The sequence below is a fragment of the Malus sylvestris genome, chromosome 15 (genome assembly GCF_916048215.2).
Source record: "Malus sylvestris chromosome 15, drMalSylv7.2, whole genome shotgun sequence".
NCBI classification, from domain to species: domain Eukaryota; kingdom Viridiplantae; phylum Streptophyta; class Magnoliopsida; order Rosales; family Rosaceae; genus Malus; species Malus sylvestris.
In genome coordinates this window covers 2758676-2782457 of record NC_062274.1, presented here as the reverse complement: position 1 = coordinate 2782457, position 23782 = coordinate 2758676, and the positions used below count along the sequence as shown (strand labels likewise).

The window sequence follows — 23782 nt, the reverse complement described above, 5'->3', positions numbered from 1 at the left end:
GATGATATGGGATACTTTTGCTTTTGAAGAAGTAACTTTCCACAGGCTTATTCTTGAACTGGGCTGGAGGGTTTTCTGGTTTCCTCCAGAGTATAAGGCCGACTGAAGAATTTGAGGGTCAAAACAAGTCCATCAAATCTAGAGTACGTTCGACCCTGCTGATATGGGATACTTTTGCTTTTGGTAGAGTAGTGGATGTATCGGCACGTGTGCTGTTACGCTTGTCTCCACATGCTTCCTTGTATCCTTCTCACTTGCCCTATCTGTTCTTCAGGCAGATGCGGTATCTTCCCTGGAAGCATAAGATGTTGAAGATGAGTACTCGAGAGCAATGCCAGGTAAGTAATCAGGTAAGGGGTTCCAGGCAGTCAGTTCCTGGCTGGAAGCTTGATTCCAAGTGCTGACTGATTGCTCTCTTTCTCCTTGTCTTGCAGGTAAGAACAAGGCCAAAGGAAAAGACAGGGAAAAAGCATGATATGGGATACTTTTGCTTTTAACCCTGATGATATGAGATATTCTTGCTCTACTATAGCTTGTTTACAGAGGTATTATCGGGGGGAAAGAAAGCTGAATATTTCGAAAGGCTTTGTTGGGAGTGCCCTCTCAGATAAGAGAAAGGGTTGAGCATTTTTGCAGGTCTGCCTGTCCGTTAGGGATGGAAGTCGACATATATAGGAGTCTCCCTAACATCAAGTAATAATGCTATTCCTTTACCCTACTTGGTTATAGCACGGTAGTGGGAGCTGCCAGCTTCACATGTTTTAACTCTGTCAGAGCACTTTGAAAAAGTGGTTTGTGGTATCTGGAAAGCTGATGTTGCGTGTGAAGATTACAGACCTGTCGGGGGTCTGGCTCTCGAGATTCGGAGAACGATGCCTCTTCGATTTTTGAGAAAGCAATCCTGCTGGGGGTCTGGCTCTCGAGATTCGGAGAGTGGTGTCTCTTCAATTTTTGAGAAAGTAATCATGTTGGGAGTCTGGCTCTCGAGATTCGGAGGGCCGTGCCTCTTCGATTTTGGAGCAAGCAATCTTGTTGGGAGTGTTTTCTCGAATGTGAGTAAAGGTTGGGCATGTTTGCTAGTCTACCTTGCCACGAAGCACAGAGGTTGACACACAGGGACTTTCCAATTATCCAGCAGTGGTACTGTTCCTTTACCCTCTCTTCGATTTTGAGAAAGTAATCATGTTGGGAGTCTGGCTCTCGAGATTCGGAGGGCGGTGCCTCTTCGATTTTGGAGCAAGCAATCTTGTTGGGAGTGTTTTCTCGAATGTGAGTAAAGGTTGGGCATGTTTGCTAGTCTACCTTGCCACGAAGCACAAAGGTTGACACACAGGGACTTTCCAATTATCCAGCAGTGGTACTGTTCCTTTACCCTCTCTTCGATTTTTGAGAAAGTAATCATATTGGGAGTCTGGCTCTCGAGATTCGGAGGGCGGTGCCTCTTCGATTTTGGAGCAAGCAATCTTGTTAGGAGTGTTTTCTCGAATGTGAGTAAAGGTTGGGCATGTTTGCTAGTCTACCTTGCCACGAAGCACAGAGGTTGACACACCGGGACTTTCCAATTATCCAGCAGTGGTACTGTTCCTTTACCCTTGTGGGTAATAATATGGTAGCTAGACCTTCAAAATTTATGTGTCTAAACTTTGTTAGTGTTGTTTCTTTGCAATTCTTTTACCCTTCTTGGTCAGAGCGATGTAGTGGGAGCTGCAAGCTTCACGTGTCTCAACTTTGTCAGAGAACTTTGGCAAAGTTATCTGTGGTACCCATGAGCTACTGTTGCGTGTGGGAATTGGGTGATTGAACAATATGATTCATGTGCTTTCTACTTCGCCAGAAATCTTCAACAGAATGCCCATAATTTCCGCAAAGCTGAGTGTGCGTGTGACAGGTGCTGACAAGGCTGGAAAAGTAGGTGCCTCTTCGATTTCTGAAATCGGCCCTCGTGGTCTCTGAGTAGCCCAGCTTTTGAGAAAGCAAGCCTCTTCGATTTCTGAGATCGGCCTTTGTGGTCTTTGAGCAGCCCAGCTTTTGAGAAAGCAAACACCTCTTCGATTTCTAAGATCGACCCTCGTGGTCTCTGAGCAGCCCAGCTTTTGAGAAAGCAAACGCCTCTTCGATTTCTGAGCAGGCGCCTCTTCGATTTCTGAAGCTTCGTCGAGTGCAGATTTTTATAGGGGCTGACATTAAGTTCCAAAGCACACTTGAATATCCACCAGTAGAAGCTCCATTCTTGCACTTCTAAGATCTTGATTTGTCCGACCTCTTCTCTCTTCAACACCTTTGAAAATGTCTGGCCCCTCCGACCGTCGTTTTGACTTGAACCTTGTTGAAGAGGCAGCCCCGCCTTCTCCAGACAACATATGGCGCCCATCCTTCGTCTCCCCTACTGGTCCTCTTACCGTTGGGGATTCCGTGATGAAGAATGATATGACCGCTGCGGTAGTGGCCAGGAACCTTCTCACTCCCAAAGATAACAGACTACTTTCCAAACGGTCTGATGAGTTGTCTGTTAAGGATTCTCTGGCTCTCAGTGTTCAGTGTGCAGGTTCTGTGTCTAATATGGCCCAACGCCTATTTGCTCGAACCCGCCAAGTTGAATCATTGGCGGCTGAAGTGATGAGTCTCAAACAGGAGATTAGAGGGCTCAAGCATGAGAATAAACAGTTGCACCGGCTCGCGCATGACTATGCTACAAACATGAAGAGGAAGCTTGACCAGATGAAGGAATCTGATGGTCAGGTTTTACTTGATCATCAGAGATTTGTGGGTTTGTTCCAAAGGCATTTATTGCCTTCGTCTTCTGGGGCTGTACCGCGTAATGAGGCTCCAAATGATCAATATCTGATGCCTCATCCTTCTAGGGTTTTGTCCAGTACTGAGGCTCCGAATGATCCCCCTCCGGTGCCTTCCCTTTCTGGGGCTCTACCGACTGCTGAGACTTCTCCTAAGCAACCTTTGTGAAGGCTCCCTCTTGTTTGTTTATTTTGACTCAAGTATATGTACATATTTGTAACTTATCGGGAATATCAATAAATAAGCTTTCCTTCATTTCAACGTATTGTGTTAAATACACCAAAGCCTTCTTCGCTAAGTTCTTTGAATTTTCTTTTGTTGAAGTTTGTATGTTGAAGCTTTGTGAGTGGAGCATATAGGTTGAGGTAGTGTTCCCTTAATTTCCCGAGTGAGGAAAACTTCTCGGTTGGAGACTTGGAAAATCCAAGTCACTGAGTGGGATCGGCTATATGAATCTTAGAACACCATTGTGTTCTGTCCTGTGTCATGTCCTCCGTTAGATCCAAGTACTCTAAGTCTTTTCTTAGGGTCTCTTCCAAAGTTTTCCTAGGTCTTCCTCTGCCCCTTCGGCCCTGAACCTCTGTCCCATAGTCGCATCTTCTAATCGGAGCGTCAGTAGGCCTTCTTTGCACATGTCCAAACCACCGTAACCGATTTTCTCTCATCTTTCCTTCAATTTCGGCTACTCCTACTTTACCCCGGATATCCTCATTCCTAATCTTATCCTTTCTCGTGTGCCCACACATCCAACGAAGCATCCTCATCTCCGCTACACCCATTTTGTGTACGTGTTGATGCTTCACCGCCCAACATTCTGTGCCATACAGCATCGCCGGCCTTATTGCCGTCCTATAAAATTTTCCCTTGAGCTTCAGTGGCATACGGCGGTCACACAACACGCCGGATGCACTCTTCCACTTCATCCATCCAGCTTGTATTCTATGGTTGAGATCTCCATCTAATTCTCCGTTCTTTTGCAAGATAGATCCTAGGTAACGAAAACGGTCGCTCTTTGGTATTTCTTGATCTCCGATCCTCACCCCTAACTCGTTTTGGCCTCCATTTGCACTGAACTTGCACTCCATATATTCTGTCTTTGATCGGCTTAGGCGAAGACCTTTAGATTCCAACACTTCTCTCCAAAGGTTAAGCTTTGCATTTACCCCTTCCTGAGTTTCATCTATCAACACTATATCGTCTGCGAAAAGCATACACCAAGGAATATCACCTTGAATATGTCCTGTTAACTCATCCATTACCAACGCAAAAAGGTAAGGACTTAAGGATGAGCCTTGATGTAATCCTACAGTTATGGGAAAGCTTTCGGTTTGTCCTTCATGAGTTCTTACGGCAGTCTTTGCTCCTTCATACATATCCTGTATAGCTTGGATATATGCTACTCGTACTCCTTTCTTCTCTAAAATCCTCCAAAGAATGTCTCTTGGGACCCTATCATACGCTTTTTCCAAATCTATAAAGACCATGTGTAAATCCTTTTTCCCATCTCTATATCTTTCCATCAATCTTTGTAAGAGATAGATTGCCTCCATGGTTGAGCGCCCTGGCATGAACCCGAATTGGTTGTCCGAAACCCGTGTCTCTTGCCTCAATCTATGCTCAATGACTCTCTCCCAGAGCTTCATTGTATGACTCATTAGCTTAATTCCCCTATAGTTCATGCAATTTTGTACATCGCCCTTATTCTTGTAGATAGGCACCAAAGTGCTCATTCGCCACTCATTCGGCATCTTCTTCGTTTTCAAAATCCTATTGAAAATGTCAGTGAGCCATGTTATACCTGTCTCTCCCAAAACTTTCCACACTTCGATTGGTATATCGTCTGGGCCTACTGCTTTTCTAAGCTTCATCTTCTTCAAAGCTACACCCACTTCTTCCTTCCGGATTCTACGATAAAAAGAGTAGTTTCTACACTCTTCTGAGTTACTCAACTCCCCTAAAGAAGCACTCATTTCATGTCCTTCATTGAAAAGATTATGAAAATAACCTTTCCATCTGTCTTTAACCGCGTTCTCTGTAGCAAGAACCTTTCCATCCTCATCCTTGATGCACCTCACTTGGTTTAGGTCCTTTGTCTTCTTTTCCCTTGCTCTAGCTAGTTTATAGATATCCAACTCTCCTTCTTTGGTATCTAGTCGCTTATACATATCGTCATAAGCCGCTAACTTAGCTTCTCTCACAGCTTTCTTCGCCTCTTGCTTCGCCTTTCTATACCTTTCACCATTTTCATCGGTCATATCCTTGTATAAGGCTTTACAACATTCCTTCTTAGCCTTCACCTTTGCTTGTACCTCCTCATTCCACCACCAAGATTCCTTTTGGTGTGGGGCAAAGCCCTTAGACTCTCCTAATACCTCTTTTGCTACTTTTCGGATACAACTAGCCATGGAATCCCATATTTGGTTAGCTTCCCCCTCTCTATCCCACACACACTGGGTGATTACTTTCTCTTTGAAAATGACTTGTTTTTCTTCTTTTAGATTCCACCATCTAGTCCTTGGGCACTTCCAAGTCTTGTTCTTTTTTCTCACTCGTTTGATATGTACATCCATCACCAACAAGCGATGTTGATTAGTCACGCTCTCTCCTGGTATAACTTTGCAATCCTTACAAGTTATACGATCCTCTTTCCTCATTAGAAGAAAATCTATTTGTGTTTTTGACGACCCACTCTTGTAGGTGATCACATGTTCTTCTCTCTTCTTAAAGAAGGTGTTGGCTAAGAAGAGATCATATGCCATTGCAAAATCCAAGATAGCTTCCCCATCCTCGTTTCTCTCCCCAAAACCATGGCCACCATGAAAACCTCCATAGTTGCCTGTCTCCCTGCCCACGTGTCCATTTAAATCTCCTCCTATAAATAACTTCTCCGTCTGAGCAATTCCTTGCACCAAGTCTCCAAGGTCTTCCCAAAATTTCTCCTTCGAACTCGTATCCAACCCTACTTGAGGTGCGTACGCACTAATCACATTGATAAGTTCTTGTCCTATTACAATCTTGATTGCCATGATTCTGTCTCCTACCCTCTTGACATCTACAACATCTTGTGTCAAGGTCTTGTCCACGATGATGCCAACACCGTTTCTCGTTCTATTTGTGCCCGAATACCATAGTTTAAACCCTGAGTTTTCTAGATCCTTTGCCTTACGACCAACCCACTTAGTTTCTTGTAGGCACATAATATTTATCCTTCTCCTCACCATAACTTCTACTACTTCCATAGATTTTCCCGTCAAGGTTCCTATATTCCACGTTCCTAAACGCATTTTGCTCTCTTGAACTCTACCCTTCTGTCCTAGCTTCTTCACCCTTCCCCGTCTAATAGGATCAAAGTACTTCTTTTGTGTGTCCCGTGTAAAGTTGATAGGAGCATATGCTCCCAAACAACTTTGAGTGGAGTTGTTCGAAAAGAAGTTTCTATAGCCCCCTTGCTCATTTAACACTGTATCCGGGTGCCGATGGAGATACAGCGACCCTTGCTCACTTATCACTGTGCTCAGGCCACACAGCGCGCCACTTACGGGTGACGCCCTAGCTTTAGCGCGATTTCGTTCTGGATTCATATTCATAAGGATTCGACGTGATCATGGAGTGCCGGCTGTCGACTACCTGACGCCCTCCCCCTCCTCCTTTATCCGGGCTTGGGACCGGCAATGTAAGATAAACTTACACGGCGGAGTTAAAAAGCCTTGCCTTCACAAATCGAAAAAATTGGAAAAGAAAAAATAATTCTGCAGACTTTCTTCTTCGTTCGGATGCACAAAGTTAGGATGTCTCTAAGCAGAAAGGTAACGTTTTGTGTTCATCAGTGCCACTTGAATATTTCCTACCCTTATCTCTTCATGTTCATCGTTTTTCTCTCTCTGATTGCTCATCCAAATTTCACACATGCACTTTCATTCACCATATGGGGATGCGACAAAAACTTAGTCTATGAAGGTGATGCCGAGAAGGGATTCGGAGTGCTGGCCGATCTCAAAAAAATTGATGAGTTATTTCGTGTAGGACGGTGTACATATTAGAGAACCTTTTCAACTTTGGAACTCTAGGACAAGGACACTGGCAGATTTCACAACACATTTCACTTTCACGATTGATAATCAGAATCACAGCACCAAATATGTTTCTGAAACCTAAAACAGTATTGAAGTGAGTGATATAATACTGGCGATGTTCTCTGCTTTTGAAGTTTCTGTATTAGAACGAACGGAACAGTCGAAATGAACTCTGGGAATAAAAAAATATCAGACAACGAACGAGTCATGAAATTGTATCGGAGCAAAGAATGTTTCATACGCTACACACTCCTAGGGTCAATGATGTACTGTCAATACATATTGCATCAGATTCTTCCTTGGATCGCACTCAACTATTCGGTTATTAGTGGAAATTCAGAAGTCACTAGTTTTTTCCCTAAATTCAGAGGTTCTCATATCCTTCTTCAAGATTATCAATTAATCGAACACAAGGCCAGAAAAGAAAGAAAAGTAAAATTGCTTCTGAAAATAGTGTTCAGCAGCATACAGCTGAACAAACAACTAAAATTGGCACCTTACCACTGGAAACCTCTGAAATAGGAAAACCCCGATGTAGTTCTGACATGTAGGTGCACAGGTTGCAATAAGTCACCGTCCCACGCAAAAAAAATTGAGTACTTGGGCTGAGTTCAACCCAGCATTCCGGAAGAAGGTATCGTGTCACCTTCGTAGATTATGTTTTCTGTATCCATGTTGCATTCACTTGCACCGAGTGAAAGTGAACGTGCGAAATTTGGAAGAAATATGATGAAAATGAAGAACTAATGTACCAACGATTCACTGTTTAACTGTGCAATGCAAACAACTAAAAGGAAAGTCTGTCTGCATTAATCTGTATAGAAATTAAGTGTTCTGATTTATGAAGGCAAGGCCTGCTAGGTGAAAATATATCTGAGCCAACGAAGAATCTAGAAGAAAGTTGCTGCATTACATACAGCGTAAAATTGAGCTGGGAAAGAACAATGATATGTATCCAAAAGCCGACCATGACCAAGGATCTGCTGCATTGTGCTGCAGGGTTGCGGATGTATTGACGTGCTTTCTCACGGATCCAATGTTAGAGCAAATGCATAAAGGATACCAAAAAATACTAGCATCCGAAAACGAAGATGGTAATAATTCTGACATTATTGGATTTGAAATCATACAACCATGAACTAAGTAGCTTGAAAATACAACATTTTGTGGTTATACATTGAAAAATGTAAAAGAAAAAGAAAAACTATTTTCAATCGTGCTGTAATCATACATGATCATGAGGCAGATGATGATCATATTCGTGCATGTCATGTGGAAGTTCAGGCAATGGCTCTTCGAGCTGAAGAACCTTCATCACATGTCCGGCTTTTGGCCTACTCTTGCTGTTGGGATGAGTGCACCATAATCCGATGACCAACAAGCATTCCATTTCATTTGTATCAAATTTTTTATCCAATCTCTCATCGGCTGCAAAGAGAACATTTCCTGCAAGGTACAGTTGCCAAACCCAACTAACAAGTGGCACGTGAAGTTCCCCGTCCTGGTAAGTCATCCTTCCACAAGCAATTTCCAACGCCACAACTCCGAAACTAAACATGTCAGATTCCCTACTGGCCTTCCCTCCATTTGCATATTCCGGGGCAATGTAGCCAAAAGTCCCTACAGCTCCTGTTGTCTGAGTCTGGGAACATGGATCAACAAGCTTAGCAATCCCAAAATCCCCAAGCTTAGTTCCGAAGTCTTTGTTCAACAATACATTGGCCGATTTGATATCCCTATGAAGAACGCATTGCTCTGCATCTTCGTGTAGATAATGAAGCGCCGAGGCCAAGCCTAAAGCTATCTTATACCGAGAATCCCACTGCAGGGTTGTTTTAGATCCAAACAGATGCGTGTCGAGGCTGCCGTTAGGCATGTATGCATAAACAAGTAAGCATTCGCCTTCTTCGTGACACCATCCAATGAACTGCACCAGGTTCCTGTGTATTAACCGGCTTATAATCTTGACTTCGTTGATGAATATCTTCTCATAGTAATCAGATTTTGCGAAGATTCTCTTGACAGCAATAGCGCAGCCTAGATCTTGCAACATTCCTTTGTAAACATGTCCTGACCCCCCTTGGCCTAGCCTTCCATCGCTGGCAAAGCCATTTGTGGCTGCAACCAATTCCTTATAAGCAAATCGCCTAGGGAAAGCACGTTTCTCGAGATCCTTATTTATGGAGGTGATCACATCCTTGGAGCAACTCTCAAGCCCGTCAATCCTGCGCATTCGCTTTGTTACAACCAACCTACACAAACCCACACCAAGCATCAAAACTAACAAAGTAATACCAGCAGTTGCTGCTATTAACAATTTCTTCATCCTCGTATCCTTGGTTTTCTTACTGATCTTATCAGAATCCAGATGCGAATTGAATTCCCATGAACTTATGACATGTTGCTCGGGGGCTCGTCCTGTAGCAGCTGAAAAACCAATTGTAACCCATTCAGGGAGAACCTCTCGTAAGTCAATAGAGTGTGAAAGAGAAAAAGTACTGTCGATAAAAGCAGGATTAGGGTTCTCCTTGTATGTCCAAAACACGCTGAGGTTGTTTGTGGTAGCATTGTAAGTTATCCATGCATTAGCCACCTTCCTTCCGTTGCTGCTAAAATCCCAACTGGTACTCACAATTGAGGAGATCTTATTCACATTGATCCCGACATGAGGCCCGGTCGGATCCCACTCGTTCGGGAAGGAATCAAACTCAACCGTTACAATTTGGTTTTTCGATGCCAACAAATTTGTGCTGCTGTTGAACAATCCTAGATTGCCACCAGCAGAATTAGGTGGAATTTGAAAGCCAACAGGAGCAAGGAAAAAGGCAAATCCGTCACTCCACCTGCTGTTGTTGTGAGTGTCAATCATGAAAGTGAAATGAGTAGTGAAGTCTGCTACCGACCCGCTAGCAGACTCCCATAAGTGCAAAGGTTGTGAATAAGTACACCGCCCTACGCGGAACAATTGAGAGATTGTGTTGAGTTCTACCATTCCTGATGAAGGTGTGGCATCACCTTCATAGAGTATGTTTTCAGTATTGAAGTTGAATTGAGGTATAACGAACGAAAGAGGAGGTTTGAAATTAGTTCGACGAGAGAAAATTGGCAGAAAATTGATGAAAATGAAGAGACAGACAAAGCAAATGTTACAAAATGTTACCTGCCTGCAGCTTATAAGTAACATGGTGATCTTTTCATGCAGAAATGCACGTACAATTCTGCAAAGAAAGTCAACCTTACACAGAAGTTATTGTGAAATCTGAAGTCAAAGGTTGTAACTATGAATGTTCATGAGTCGAGAAGTATATGAGGACTAGTGAAGATTCTCTTTGTTTTTTTTTTCCCCTTAATATATATTTGCATAGAAACGACATGCGGATTAGTACAGAGGGAAAGGAACCAATGGCGTACATCAGAAAGGGTTAGCCGGCCTGTGGATTTAACGGCTTGTGAATTGGCAGCACTAGCTCTATAGAACCTGGGACGGCCGGCTTTGACCTGGTCAAGCATTAACGTGTTTCAGATCGATATCTACAATTATATTGTTAGTGAAGGAATATTATGCATATGTATATTGTACTCTTCACATATCAATAAATCATGAAGTTTAAACTTTCGACATGGTATATTGGAAGTGATGTATTAGACGTGATGAAAGTGGCGGTACATCACTTTCATCATGTTAAGTACATCACTCACTTCCATCACGTCCAGTACATCACTTCTAATATGGTATCAATCATTTAGGTCTTTCCTCTTTTTTGTTCTCGGCTCTCCCTGACCCTAATTTTTCCTTGTCTGTTTTTCCCCTCCTCCATGGCTACAGACACCTCTTCCTCCTCTACTTCTGCTGGCTCCTCCCTCTCGAGGCCGAATGTGACTCACTTTCTCAAACTCACGGAGTCCAACTATCTTCTTTGGATTTGTCAGATGAACCCGTTTTTGGTTGGCCATGATTTGTTCCCATATGTTAATTGTTTGAATGCTTCTAGGGCGGTGGTTATGGACCACGACAATGACAACTATGGATCATCAGTAAACTAAAATTGGAAAGATAGCAATCCAAATTGGCTAAAATTAATGAAAATCAATATCTCTATTGTTGATCAAAATTAAATATCGACGACAATTGTAGTAAGTTTTGGTAACACCATGCTGATAGCCTCATACCACAGTTTTCAATGTCTCTAATCTCATAAAACTCAACTCCACATTTCTAACTAAAAATATCAAAATTAAAAATTGGAAAAATAAAAACACGTACATGAGAAAATTCACCTATCTATACTATTATTAAGAGAACATTTCTTGTCAACTTTTTTTTCCTTTTTTCCTATTTTGCCCTCACTTTTAATACACATTATTGACAAAAAAGAGGGTAAAATAATAATTTTGCACATTTTAAATAAAAATGACAGATTAAATTAGATTGTTCATTGTGTGGTTTAGCCGAATTCCTTATTCTCTTAATGTAAAAACATCAAAGTATTAAAAAAAAAAAAAAAAAACCAATTTCCAAATACTATGTAGGCTTAACAAGAAATCCGCATAGATGATGGATGCATACTTCACCGCACCCGAAAAAAGAAAAGTAAATATATAAACAAACAAAAAAATTGAAAGGGCTGCCTCCGCGACCAAACACCTCGGAAACTCCTTCCCTTATTCCGGATTAGGGTTAACTCTTTTGGCAATCACAGATCTTCCCAGGGCGCCAAGCAACCCCCTCGGAAATCAGACTCTCTCGCGCTCAGTAGAAACTTCACAGGTAAAAAGCACCAAACTTTTTCACCATCTGCTCAAGCCTTTGAATATATATGCTTCTAGCCTTCGTCTCTGTATCAATATCGAACACTTTTTTCTCTGGGTTCTCGAAATTTTAGCTGCCCTATATCAGTATTGGTAGTTTTGGATACGGACATTGTCGGAGTAAAAATCCCAATTCGAATTGGGAATTTCACCTTCAATTACTGTGCTGCATTGTCATATAATGGAAAGAAAAATGAAGCTTTTAAGGCTTGCAGAGCTAAAGATTTCAGCTTTCAAGCTTTTGCTCATTTTTTCTTTGTTGGGTTTAATGGATTTTCCGAAAATGTGGCAAATTGATTGTAGATTTCATGAGATTTTTAGCGGTGTGGCCGAAATGCCTCTACATGGTAGTATGATTCCAACAAAGTTATAACACGAGTATTTGTTTTTCATTAATATATAGCGAATCAACCTTGTCGCCCATTCATATTATGACGCGTGGAGTGGTAGTAAGTGTTTCGGGTACACATGAGAATTTCTCGTTGCTTATCTGGCTGAAATTCTACTGAATGTTCCAATGCTGCCTGTTTGGTTTTAATAAATTTAACATTTTCATTAAAAGAAATGGTATCAACCCTGTGTTGTGCTATGTATGTCAGTGTTGATTGGAGGAGGAGGAAATGGTTTGCCAAACTGCGGCAGCGAATAGTGATCGGTCAAGGACGTATTGGACTCCAACGATGGAACGATACTTTATTGATCTTATGTTGGAGCAATTGCATAGAGGAGCTCGTGTCGGCCATACTTTCAACAAGCAGGCCTGGACCGAAATGCTCAGCGTGTTTAATGCACAATTTGGCTCTCATTATGACAAAGATGTCTTGAAAAGCCGGTATACGACTTTGTGGAAGCAGTTCAATGATGTGAAAAATATTCTTGGTCAGAATGGGTTTTCTTGGGACGAAAGTCGTCAGATGGTGGTAGCTGATGATTACATATGGGATGCTTACATCAAGGTGCAGTTCTTTCCCTACTCTTGGTTATTTGTAAAACTATCTGTTTTGTTCTGTAACTGTGAAATAACATATAATGCATGTAGGTTCACCCGGATGCACGGCCTTACAGAACTAAACCAGTGTTGAATTTCAATGAATTATGCCTCATTTATGGCTATACAACTGCTGATGGAAGATACAGTCGATCAAGCCATGACGTAGATTTGGATGATGAAGGTCAAGGAGTAACCACAGGTTTGTATCCTTTCCTTGTCATAAACCTAAGACCAAGGAATGTACAATGTACGATTGATGTTTCAGTTTAAGAGACTAGTGTCAGGTGGTTAGTGTTTGGTAGTGTGCTGTTGTTGTGCTTGATGAGCCGATCGGGAATCATATAGAACTCATTTTTTGTATCTTGAGAGCAAGTTCTGGGTCAATCTTCAAAATGGTAGACATTGTTACAAGTAGGTGATCTGCTTATTGTTAGTCATAAGATAAGCAAAACAAGTATCGATGGCCTGATCATTGGAATTTTGTAACATGACTGGCTTAACGTGATGATAGTTGGCTTTCAAAAATTACTTATGTTACTATATAAGTTGACCTTTTGCTGATGTGACACATTAACTTAAACATTCCTCAATATGTAGGTGACGGAATGGGCAGCCTTGCTCCTTCAAGTAGCGAGCGTCCAAGGACAGAATGGTCACTAGAAATGGACCAGTATTTCATTGACATTATGCTGGAACAAGTATCAATTGGCAATAAGCCTGATAATGCATTCAACAAACAAGCCTGGACAGTAATGCTTGCCAAATTTAATGAAGAATTTGGACCTCAACATAGCTTACGGGTTTTAAGGCATCGATACAAGAAACTGTTGAAGTATTATAGTGATGCAACAATTTTGCTAAGACAAAAGGACTTTTCCTGGGATGAAACACGACATATGATTGTAGCTGATGATGAGGTTTGGGATGCATATACAAAGGTACACTGATGACAGTTTCATCATTGAGTTATATATTCTTGGTAGGTTTTTCTTTTCTAATTCTTTTTGTTATCAATGACTGATTGATGTAGTTATAATAGGTACGCCCTCATGCACGGACATATAAAACAAAAGCCTTGCCAAACTTATTTAGCATGTCCCTGTTATTTACAACTGAATGTGATCTTGGCACCGACAATCATTTGCATCTACAGAAAAACCTTGATGATACTTCACACGTCAAAGCTGGTGAGTTACAACTTACAACACGATGGTCATAAAGATAAAGAAATCGCCAGAAAGAGAAATGGGAATCACATACTGTTATTTGTTTCTTTATAGATTATGATATGTTAACCAACGATATATGAAAGTTGCTGAGTTTCCTTATCACCAATAGAGAGGAGTTTTTAGAGTTTATCGATCATGAAAAATTTCTTCATTCATTCTTTCTTTTTTTAAGGGAAATGATAAACACACACCCTTTTTAGCCTCTTACACACCCCTATTTAATCATGGCCTTTGATTCTGTTTGATTTATTCAATCCATGGTTAGAAATAAAAGGGGTGTGTGAGAAGCTAAAAAGGGTGTGTGAAGCACATCCCATTTTTTTTTTTTGTAGCTTTTTATATTGTTAAATGACTGATTTGAAAACTTTTCTGTCGCATGAAATGTCTGCTTCTTTTTCTTTTCATTTTCTTTCTGGTCCCTAACTCTTGTCAAGAATGAAGGGATTGCTTCAAGTAGATCTTTATTTCTGTAGGGGAAGGAAAGGGGAGCCAGACTCCAAATGTCAGTGAGCGTTCAAGGACATATTGGACACCAATAATGGATCGTTACCTCCTTGAGTTGTTACAAGACCAGGTGCACAGAGGAAATAAACTAGGACAAACTTTCATAACTCAGGCTTGGAATGACATGGTTGTATCTTTCAATGCGCGATTCAAATCTCACCATGATAAAGATGTTTTGAAGAATCGTTTCAAACATTGGCGAAAGCAGTACAATGACATCAAGATTCTTCTTAAGCACGGTGGATTTTCGTGGGATGAATCACGAGAAATGGTAACAGCTGAGGATAGTGTTTGGGATGGTTATATTAAGGTAAGCTTCTCCTTCTTGATTAACACAAAAGTTTGTTGGTTTCCTGCTACTTACATATAATGCATGCAGAGCCATCCTGATGCTCGATCATATAGAGTTAAAACTATACCAGGCTACAACAAATTGCGTGTTATTTTTGAAGAAGAAACATATGATGGAAGATACAGTCGTTTGGCATTCAATTCAGATCCATCTGGTGAATTAGCAGATTTGATGACTGGTATGCTATCATTACTTTCTCATAATGGTCTGATTTTTAAGTAGTGTGCAAGGCAATTTCGAGAAAAAAAAAAAAAAAAACCAAGAAGAATAAGTTTTGTATTTGAATGCCATTTCTAGAAGTGTACTTATTGCACTGTGTTTCAAACTTAAAAGACAATTTAAATGATCTTTGCATCCTCATGTAGGTGCGGAGAAGAATGACATGCCCTACATTCCCGTTCTTCCTTTGCCAATAGATTGGACACCAACAATGGACCGTTATTTTATTGATCTTATGATAGATCAGCTGCATAGTGGGAATAAGATTAATCACACATTCAATGAGCAAGCATGGGCTCAAATGCTTGAATCATTTAATATGAAATTTGGAATTCAGTGTGATAAACACGCTCTAGAAGATCGATATGCATGCTTGGTGAAGCAGCATGACTGCATCAGCAGTATTCTCACTCATACTGGATTTATGTGGGATGAAACTCAGCAAATGATAACCGCTGAAGATGACATTTGGGAAGCTTACATTAAGGTACGTAACGCGTTCTGTTGTTTTTATCTTGACAACTTGTTTATGAGTAGAATGAACCGACCAAGGTGTGATGTATGATGTGTTTGTAGGAACACCCAGATGCTATCTCCTATAGAAATGCATTCTTAGGTGGTTATAGCGATTTGAGCAAGATTTGTGTAAATAGAGAATTAGACGGAAAATTCAGTGGGCAGGGTGTAGGAATGGAAGCTGGCCCTATTGTGTTTGAAATAGAGATGAATGGAGCATCTGGAGATCTGCAATTGTTAGCCGAGGACGTTGAAATATCTGATCAACAGAGAAAGCGATCAACTTTGACGCCACCAAACCCAGGACGCTCCAAGAAAGCACAGAAAACAGGCAAGGATACGCAAAAGGCTCCAACTGAGATGGTAGGTGGGGTTACAAAACTCGCAGACAATAAGGAGAAAAATAACTGCACATCAATAGAAAAAGCAATCGATGCACTTCAAGCTTTACCAGGTATGGATGATGAGCTTATGTTGGATGCTTGTGATCTATTAGAAGATGAGAGAAAGGCAAAGACATTCCTGGCCTTGGATGGGGCGCTGCGCAAGAAGTGGTTACTGAGGAAGCTCCGTCCGCAGTCATAAGCTTGAGGGTTTTTCGGTGTAACCTCGTTTCACATTCCGGTTAGGGTTCCGGTCGTTTGCACTGTAAATTAACTTAATTATTTTCCCTCAAAGCTTTGAGCGCCAATAACGAATCCAAGTCCAATAACAGAATGACCAAAAGCATTGAGCAACAGTATCAGTTTGGAAGCCAAAACGAAGCTTTGAACTCGACACTAAATAATCATATACATTTCAAGTTGGGTAATAGAAAACTGCGATCGAACACGGTCAAATAGAACTTCAAAAAACAAAGGGAAGATTCTGATGGCTTCATTTCGAGATACTAACCACTCTCTCCTGGTGGATTACCAAACCAGTACCAAAGTATGGCATTACAAAAAGCAATGAAGATGTGATGCCTTCGAAGCGAAATTGTTATATAATTGCCAAGAAATATAGGTTAACAAGAACTAAATTTCCTGTTACACGATGTAACTATCACTAGAAAACACACAACACCTCGCCAAATAATTCTTCTTCCAAAGCAGTCTCCAGCTTAACTTCCGTCTTGGCCCCCAACATCATCTAGAAACACTGCATCACGGTTCCAAAAAAAAAACGACCCACGGGTCTCAATTTTGGAAACTATCGATTAGATTCCCAACTCTTTTCAAGGAAGAGTTGTTCAGGATAGATAGACTCATTTCATTCTTCTCCTCCGGTCCCTGTCTCTTTCTCTGCTTCTCTCTCTCTCATGGTCATCCCTGTCTCTACTTCCACTTTTCTCACGATCCCGATCCCGGCCTCTCCCCCTATCACCTTCGAAATCACGAGGTCTATCTCTGTCTCTGTCCCGCTGCCTTTCCCGGTCTCTGTCTAAATCATGTTCCCTTTCCTGATCTCTGTTTGATGATCTTTGTACTGGACTATCACCTTGGCTTCCACTGTGGTGCCGCTTTCTTGAAGCATCACGAGTATCGGCATCCCGTCTGTCCCTCTCTGAGGATGTTCTCTCTGAAGAATACATAGGGGGGGAATTATAAGATACAACTCAAGCATTATTAAAATTTAGGAAAAAAAAAAAAAAAAGACGAGAAACAGTACTTCAAATAAATGTCACAAATCTCAGCCCAATGTTGTACGTATTAAGTTAATAACTACAGGAGAACTTACTACTCCCAGAAGCATCTTCGCTGGAATCTAATAACCCATATTCTGACTCCAGCCGTTTCCGATGCAATGCAACCTTCCTTTCAATTTCTTCGGGATTTTTTATTCCTCGCTCCTCAAGAGATTCACGATATTCTATCAAAGCAACTTCCAAACGTCTCAACTTTTGCCTGCAGTAAAACAGTCAAGCAAAATATAAGTACAATTTTGTTAGGTTCCTTAAAGCGTTGACTCCAAACAAATGAAACTGCACACACCTCTGCTCCTCACTAATTCCACTGTCAGGTTGTGCTGGAATGCTTGCATCGTTTGCAACCTCCATCTCATCAGCTTTACTGGGACCATCACCAGCATTTTCACTTCCAGAAGATGAGTAGCTTAAACCAAGACCCCGAGCACTCTGCTTTTGTTCGTCATCGCTATCATCATCCTCTCGCGCCCATTTAGAAGCGGGTAGAATAGGATCACTCTTCTCTTTCTTGGTAAAAGCTTTTAGTTCAGGCTGCGGAATCGGAAAGGTCTGGGCCAAGGGTAGAGACCCCTTCGCTTGAGACTGTCTCTCATCCTCTGCATAACGATTCCATCCAGACATTTCTACTGGGTCTGGTTCAATATTTGTTTCTCTGCGGCTACTTGAATTTCTGGCTGAACTTGAATGCTTCTGAGCATATTTCAAGTCATCATCTAGTTCGTAGCCCCTTTGTTTTTCTGCTTCTTCAAGACTAAGCAATCGTGCAACCATTGTTTTGCGACCACCAACAAGAGACAATCCATTATGTCTGCAGCGTCTTTCCAACTCAGCTAGGGGAAGACTCAATAACTCCCTCATAGCTGCTCCTTTGCCCATTGCCAGAGCAGCATCTTGATTGGTTTTACTAGCATCACCTGTATCTTCGGAAGTGGTTTTTTTGTCTATTTCAGGTTCATCGCCAGATATGGAGTGAAAGGGGACCACACCAGAGTTCCCAGACCGAAGAAAAGTAGCCCGCAATCCATTCACGTAAGCATCTGAAAAAAGAAACCAGTCCGACCATACTTGCAATACTTTCAGAACTCTTTCCTGAAGATTTTCAAGTAAAGTTCAACAAATGTCAGAAAAAGAAAAAAAATATATGATGGGCTGTCACTACAGCAGAATGAAACTACCATTATCATACCTTAAGGGCCTCAGCAGTAATCCTTCCTGTTATACTACGATACAAATCATTAAAGCTCTCCATTATGTCTGGTAATGAAGCTTCAAATTTGGTGCGGTATGCAGATGCATTCTTTACAGGAGCACTGCTATTGTGAAGCACATCAGAGACAAGCATAAGTCTTGCTACTTTGGTTGGGATAGGGGTCTCCTTAAGAGTCAAAGACTCTGTAAGAACTTCAACTATCTGCAACACAAAACAGTCTGAGAAATGTGTACACGCAGAACTGGTCTTTCTTTCTTCCTTTTCTTTTCTTTTGATACTCCCCACTGGTTAATAGATCTCTGGTAATATCTGTAAAGTTACATAAGAAACTGACAAGTGACTCTATTATTCGCATTTACCTCCCCAGCTGCATCAGCATTGTCCAATGCAAACCCCATAGCATCCTTTATCTGACTCCTCTCTAACGTTAATGCACGTAACATATCTTCAAATTCATCCCTCTGTGAATCAGTAAGTGTTCTTTCTGGCTCTACACGCTGCAATATTAATGAAAAGAAAGTTACACCATGAGAAAACAAATGAAATAAATTCATCCTGCTAGTGCATGTGACAAGACAGTTACCCTGCTTCTTCCTGCAGCATATGTTGTACCCGCCTCTTTTTCATGTTCTGGGCTTTTTACTGTTGGCAGAGGTGGTGGAATCCATCTAGAAAAATATACAGTAAATATACAGACGGATCAGTATTATGGTCCAATGCACCAACTTACTTCTCACACCTATGGTCTTAAAATAACTCAATCATAGAAAGAGGAAAAAGTAGGTTTGGTTTACCTTCCACTACCAGTAATCATAATGAAAGGTTCTGTTCGCCACCTTTGTAGAGTATCACCCTGCATTCATGACATTAATATAAATCTTCAGTCCCTTAGGCTACAGATATTTTATACTAAGAAGCTTCAAGAAGCAATAGCTAAGATCACTCAGCAACCAATAAAAGACAAGCTTAAGTCTTTTTACTGAACTTCCTAGGAATATGATGCGTGTGTGCGTACACATAAGACAATGGATTTACCTGAGCAAACGAATAGAGCCTCCAAACATAGTAAGTATGCTCTTTTGAGCCAAGCTCAAACAAGAAGTTGAAAAGAGGATTCCCTCTACCTCTCTCCATAATAGCTTGTTCAAAGGCACATCCACCATCCAGAACATACAAAGCCATTGTATCAATCACGTGGCGGAGGTGATCATCCTCGGGTGGAACAACCGTTATATCAGGAACATTTGGAGTAAGAACCTATTCATCAAAAAGACATCCAAAGATTGGCAAGATTGCAATATTGGATAAATAAAAGTAGTGACTATAAAAGAACTAGGTAGCTTACCAGTTCAGAATTCTGACTAGGAACAGAAGTGACAGGTGGGCCTGACGGACCTGATGGACCAGACAAGATTACAGTGGCACCCTGTCAACAATAAAGAATGTTAGCTCCAATAATCCATCTGAAGCGTTAAGTGATGCTGAGAATGTCAAATCCTTGCTGCCCAAACAATTAGCCAGGATGCTTCAAACTTTAGGAGAAACAAACAGGCAAACAATTTACAGCTGCAAATTAATTTCAAAGCATTTAAGATGAAAATGAAACAAACCTCCTTACTCCTGATGGCCATATGTCCTGGAGGGGGAGCAGGTAGAGCTTGTGATGGTAGAGCAACAGACTTGCCCCACCCAATCTTCAACTCATACTCATAAACCACCACTCCTGCACAACAAAGCTTTTTGTTAATTGGTAATTACTTTACTATCCTTCATTCCCCAGTACACAAAAGTTTATAGGATGAGAAAATAACATCAACTAGCAATTTGTTCTTCAAAGTTAATTTAGTGTGATCAGTATAAACCAAGCAACATGAGATCCAAATAGGATAACTTTATCTTCGCAGAGAGAGCACATATACATATTTAAAACATCTACCAAGAGGAAGCCTCAATTGTATGGTAACTGGAAGTAACCTTGCATTTCATCCTTTGCCGCCTGCCCATCAGCTCTGTTCATGAAAGCTACAAAGCCACAATTTCTTTGGCGCCTTCGCTCCTCTTCTGTCCTAGGCCACATTATTTTCACACTAGCAATAGGCCCAAATCTTCCAAAAGTTCGCAAAAGAAAATTTTCATCAACCTAGCCATACAAGAAACATATACTCAGATTGTCAAGTTCTTTGTATCATATGCAAAAGAGTACAAAGTCAAAACAAACCCTCCAAAAAAATGGAGAAGAAGAAGACCAAACCTTTGGCGACAGATTTCCAACGTATAGATTAGTAGTTTGTGGATCACCATCATCAAATGATCCAAGAAGCTTTCCACTTGGATCAAATTCATCAGGAAGTTCATCAAAGCGACTGGATGGCTGAAAAGGTATGGCCTAATGAACATATGTTTTTCAAAAGGAACTAGAAAACATATGATGTGCAAGATAAAAGATCTGTATGACACAGTGATAAAGTAAAGACATAATGAAACACAAAACAGAAATTTTAATAGGAACCACTAAATAATAACACTAAACAAAAAAAAACAAAAAAACATGTACTTCAACAATGCCAAAATGTATTTGCATGTATTCATTAAATAAAAAACCTATTCTTATAACAAGGCTCAAATGCTAGAACAACAAAAAAATGCATTGAGAACTGGAAAGTCAATTACCCAACTCAAAACAACCCATGCTAAAGTGAAGATTTATCATCCAAATCACCATTCCTAGAAAATTCAAAACCAGAATTAATTAGGGAAATACGTACTGTAGAATTCTCCATCTGCCGCCCATCATGGGAATTTTCACGCTCTTGATTTCGCCTCTCCCTCATCTCCTGCTCACGCTTCAACTCTTCCATAAAATGATCGATGTTTCGAGACTTTCCCTTTTCTTTCTCCCTCGGCCTCTCCTCCTCCCTCTACAATGTGTATGAGCAATATTTAGAGTCAATACACAATTCACTCTGATACTATAAATAAAACCTATTACCTACTGACCTTCTCAGGTTCTTTCCCTTTGGATGCCAAAGGTGGTGGTAAGAAAGACGGAACATACCTGTAGAAGGTAACATAATGGCAAACGTGCTTGTTATCGAAGCTCTTTTCCTGGAAAGTGATTATTAAAATACATAGAAAGAAGCATATCAACTACTCAACCATAGCTTACTCCTAACCAAGCCCTTTCAACCGCTACTTTAGAGGGCCTGTTTGATTCCTCCATTCTCAAACTTTTATGTAAACATGACAAGTAAAATACAGTGCAGAAACATGTTGCCAAATGAGTTTTGAGACGTTTCTTTAGAAAGCAAGCCTAAAACATAAACAAAAACAAAAAACCCGATGAATCTACATCAGCTTTAGTTCAGAAATTATAAATATAAGCCATTGACAACATCAACAGGCTACTGTTTCCCACTGCTTCTACAGAAAAGAAAAGTATTCAAAAGCTCATCCAAACCGGTCCAAAACTTAGTTGTTTCTACAAGATAATGTAGTAACTCCAGGTGACCACTAGATTTTCTCACTTAGAAGGAAGTATAAACGGTTTTGAAACCTAACTTTTGGTATTGCTATTGATTTGGACAATATTACACTGTAACTCATGAGTCAGAATAAGCTATATGACTACTGACTACGTCACAAAAAGGTTCATAAAACATTTACACACAGAACACGTTACAGAACTGACAATGTTTCATATCAACCTAGCATACAGAACCTCGATTATATGACACTACCCCCTAGTTCAGTACAATATGCATAAGAAAATGCACATGTAGAAGTATACACTTACTTAAAACATTCAAGAAACCCAAAATTTCCAACGCATTCAATAAACTAGGAATGAATAGCAAGCTCACAATACATTTTACCAAAAGAAATGGAGTTAAAAGAGAAAATGAGTAAACATTAGGGTCGATTTATTTGAAATCGATTGTTGAATAATCGTCATTTTCCACTTTTCTATTTAGAACACTTACAACTTCACAACACAAAATCCATCCAAGGATATCAAATAATCACCATAAAAATTCTCCTAGTTATGACGCCTTATCGAAGAGCATTGCAGCATGGCTAATCAAAAGCATTTCTTTACCTACTCCCCTTCTTTGGAACAGATACCCCATCTTTGGACTTTTCACCTGCGATCCGCGAATGAATAAAAAGGTCCATACTTTTATTAATGTGTTCTGATAATAATGGAAAGCTATTTTACTTATCCATATTGTGAAATGGCATAATATGAAAACAAAGCACTAAGAACTGAAACTATCAGAACTTGAACAGAAAGCAGTACATAGTTCTCCAGCTATACTAACCTTTGGAATCCGGCTTCACCTTCTCATTGGGATTGATTGTTCCTCCTCTAACAAAGGCCTTCGACCCAGGTGCGTTATCCCCTTGAAATGACTCCACAAACTCCGCATATAACCGAGCTGTTTCATCCTCCGCTCTCTGAAACGAAAATCGAAAAGAACAAACCAATAATTTGTCAGTAAACCTCTTTTCCACAAAAGCCGAGCCAACAAGCTCAATGAGGTTAATAATCAATGGCGGCAGCTGCACCTTTTTCTTTGCCTCTTCCTCCTCCCTGTGCTTCTGGAACGGAGTCTTCTTCCGGGTAATCGAGAACGAACTCATTTTGCATCAGCTTCTGCAAATCAGTTCGACAAAACGCATCAAAACTCAATACTTCAACGTCAATTCACAAAGTATAAAAACTGCGAACCCAAATTTGCATAAAAAACGAAATTCCAAACCATGAGAGATTACCAAGTTCAAAATTCCTAATTTATTTAGCTCAACCGTCAGAAATCAAATCTGCTTACCGAAAGAGTGTGTGAAGGTTGAAACCTTAATTCCCGCAAGCCCCAAACCCGACTGGTCCGATTGCGAATCCGCCCTCTCTTCTGCAAAGCCGAGAACCGCGGAGGACGACGACTGTGAAACGCAGTGGGCGATCAGAAATTCAGAAAGAGGCTCCGCAAAAGCCCTAATCGTAAATTTGGGTACTACTGATTTTTTTACTGTAAAAACCAAGTGGACTGACTATTTAGTATTATTTGCCTTTTGGAGATGTACAATTAATTTGGGTCTAAAATACATTACTCTATTGTTATTAGAATTATGTAATATACTTTCAAATTTAAAAATTGAAATAGATTTTAATTTACAAAATATTATTTGATGGCACAATTACAAAATTATATTAAATCTAAAATTAAAATTTTTGTTAATCAAGGTCTTATTGCACTAAATCAAAACTCTTTTTGAATTTTAAACATCTTTCTCATTATGGAATGAAACGTCACCAGAACAATCAGATGAAACGCCGCTAAAACAAACAAGGTCTGGAAACGCCTTCATATTTGGTTGTATCGATACCAATTGCGAGAATA

The 23782-nt window shown here is 40.5% G+C and overlaps 3 protein-coding genes across 9 annotated transcripts; 1 reads left to right on the top strand and 2 right to left on the bottom strand.

Annotated features, from left to right (window-relative positions):
* Positions 1 to 7948: 7948 nt before the first annotated feature.
* On the bottom strand, positions 7949 to 10036 carry LOC126604003 (L-type lectin-domain containing receptor kinase IX.1-like). The gene is made up of 2 exons (XM_050271052.1): positions 10027 to 10036; positions 7949 to 9881 (listed from the first exon to the last, which is right to left on the bottom strand). The coding sequence occupies exon 2, from the start codon at positions 9856 to 9858 to the stop codon at positions 8092 to 8094; it is 1767 nt and encodes a 588-aa protein (XP_050127009.1). The 5' UTR covers positions 9859 to 9881; positions 10027 to 10036; the 3' UTR covers positions 7949 to 8091.
* Positions 10037 to 11472: 1436 nt separating this feature from the next.
* On the top strand, positions 11473 to 16212 carry LOC126604001 (uncharacterized). The gene is made up of 9 exons (XM_050271049.1): positions 11473 to 11634; positions 12275 to 12631; positions 12715 to 12865; positions 13264 to 13604; positions 13706 to 13853; positions 14369 to 14709; positions 14779 to 14929; positions 15117 to 15457; positions 15547 to 16212. The coding sequence occupies exons 2-9, from the start codon at positions 12296 to 12298 to the stop codon at positions 16069 to 16071; spliced, it is 2334 nt and encodes a 777-aa protein (XP_050127006.1). The 5' UTR covers positions 11473 to 11634; positions 12275 to 12295; the 3' UTR covers positions 16072 to 16212.
* Positions 16213 to 16325: 113 nt separating this feature from the next.
* On the bottom strand, positions 16326 to 23423 carry LOC126604000 (protein RRC1-like). 7 transcript variants are annotated; one of them, XM_050271042.1, is made up of 18 exons: positions 23213 to 23423; positions 22950 to 23037; positions 22703 to 22838; positions 22480 to 22573; positions 21381 to 21438; positions 21149 to 21301; positions 20635 to 20769; positions 20358 to 20523; positions 19994 to 20106; positions 19729 to 19809; positions 19419 to 19640; positions 19178 to 19236; positions 18967 to 19051; positions 18743 to 18880; positions 18360 to 18584; positions 17460 to 18262; positions 17206 to 17372; positions 16326 to 17046 (listed from the first exon to the last, which is right to left on the bottom strand). In XM_050271042.1, exons 2-18 carry the CDS (start codon positions 23022 to 23024, stop codon positions 16733 to 16735), a joined length of 3024 nt encoding a protein of 1007 aa, XP_050126999.1. In that variant the 5' UTR covers positions 23025 to 23037; positions 23213 to 23423; the 3' UTR covers positions 16326 to 16732. The 7 variants fall into 7 exon arrangements, with proteins under 7 accessions (XP_050126999.1, XP_050126998.1, XP_050127001.1 ...); XM_050271041.1 differs by having other exon boundaries at positions 22950 to 23034; XM_050271044.1 differs by having other exon boundaries at positions 20635 to 20754; positions 22950 to 23034.
* Positions 23424 to 23782: the final 359 nt, after the last annotated feature.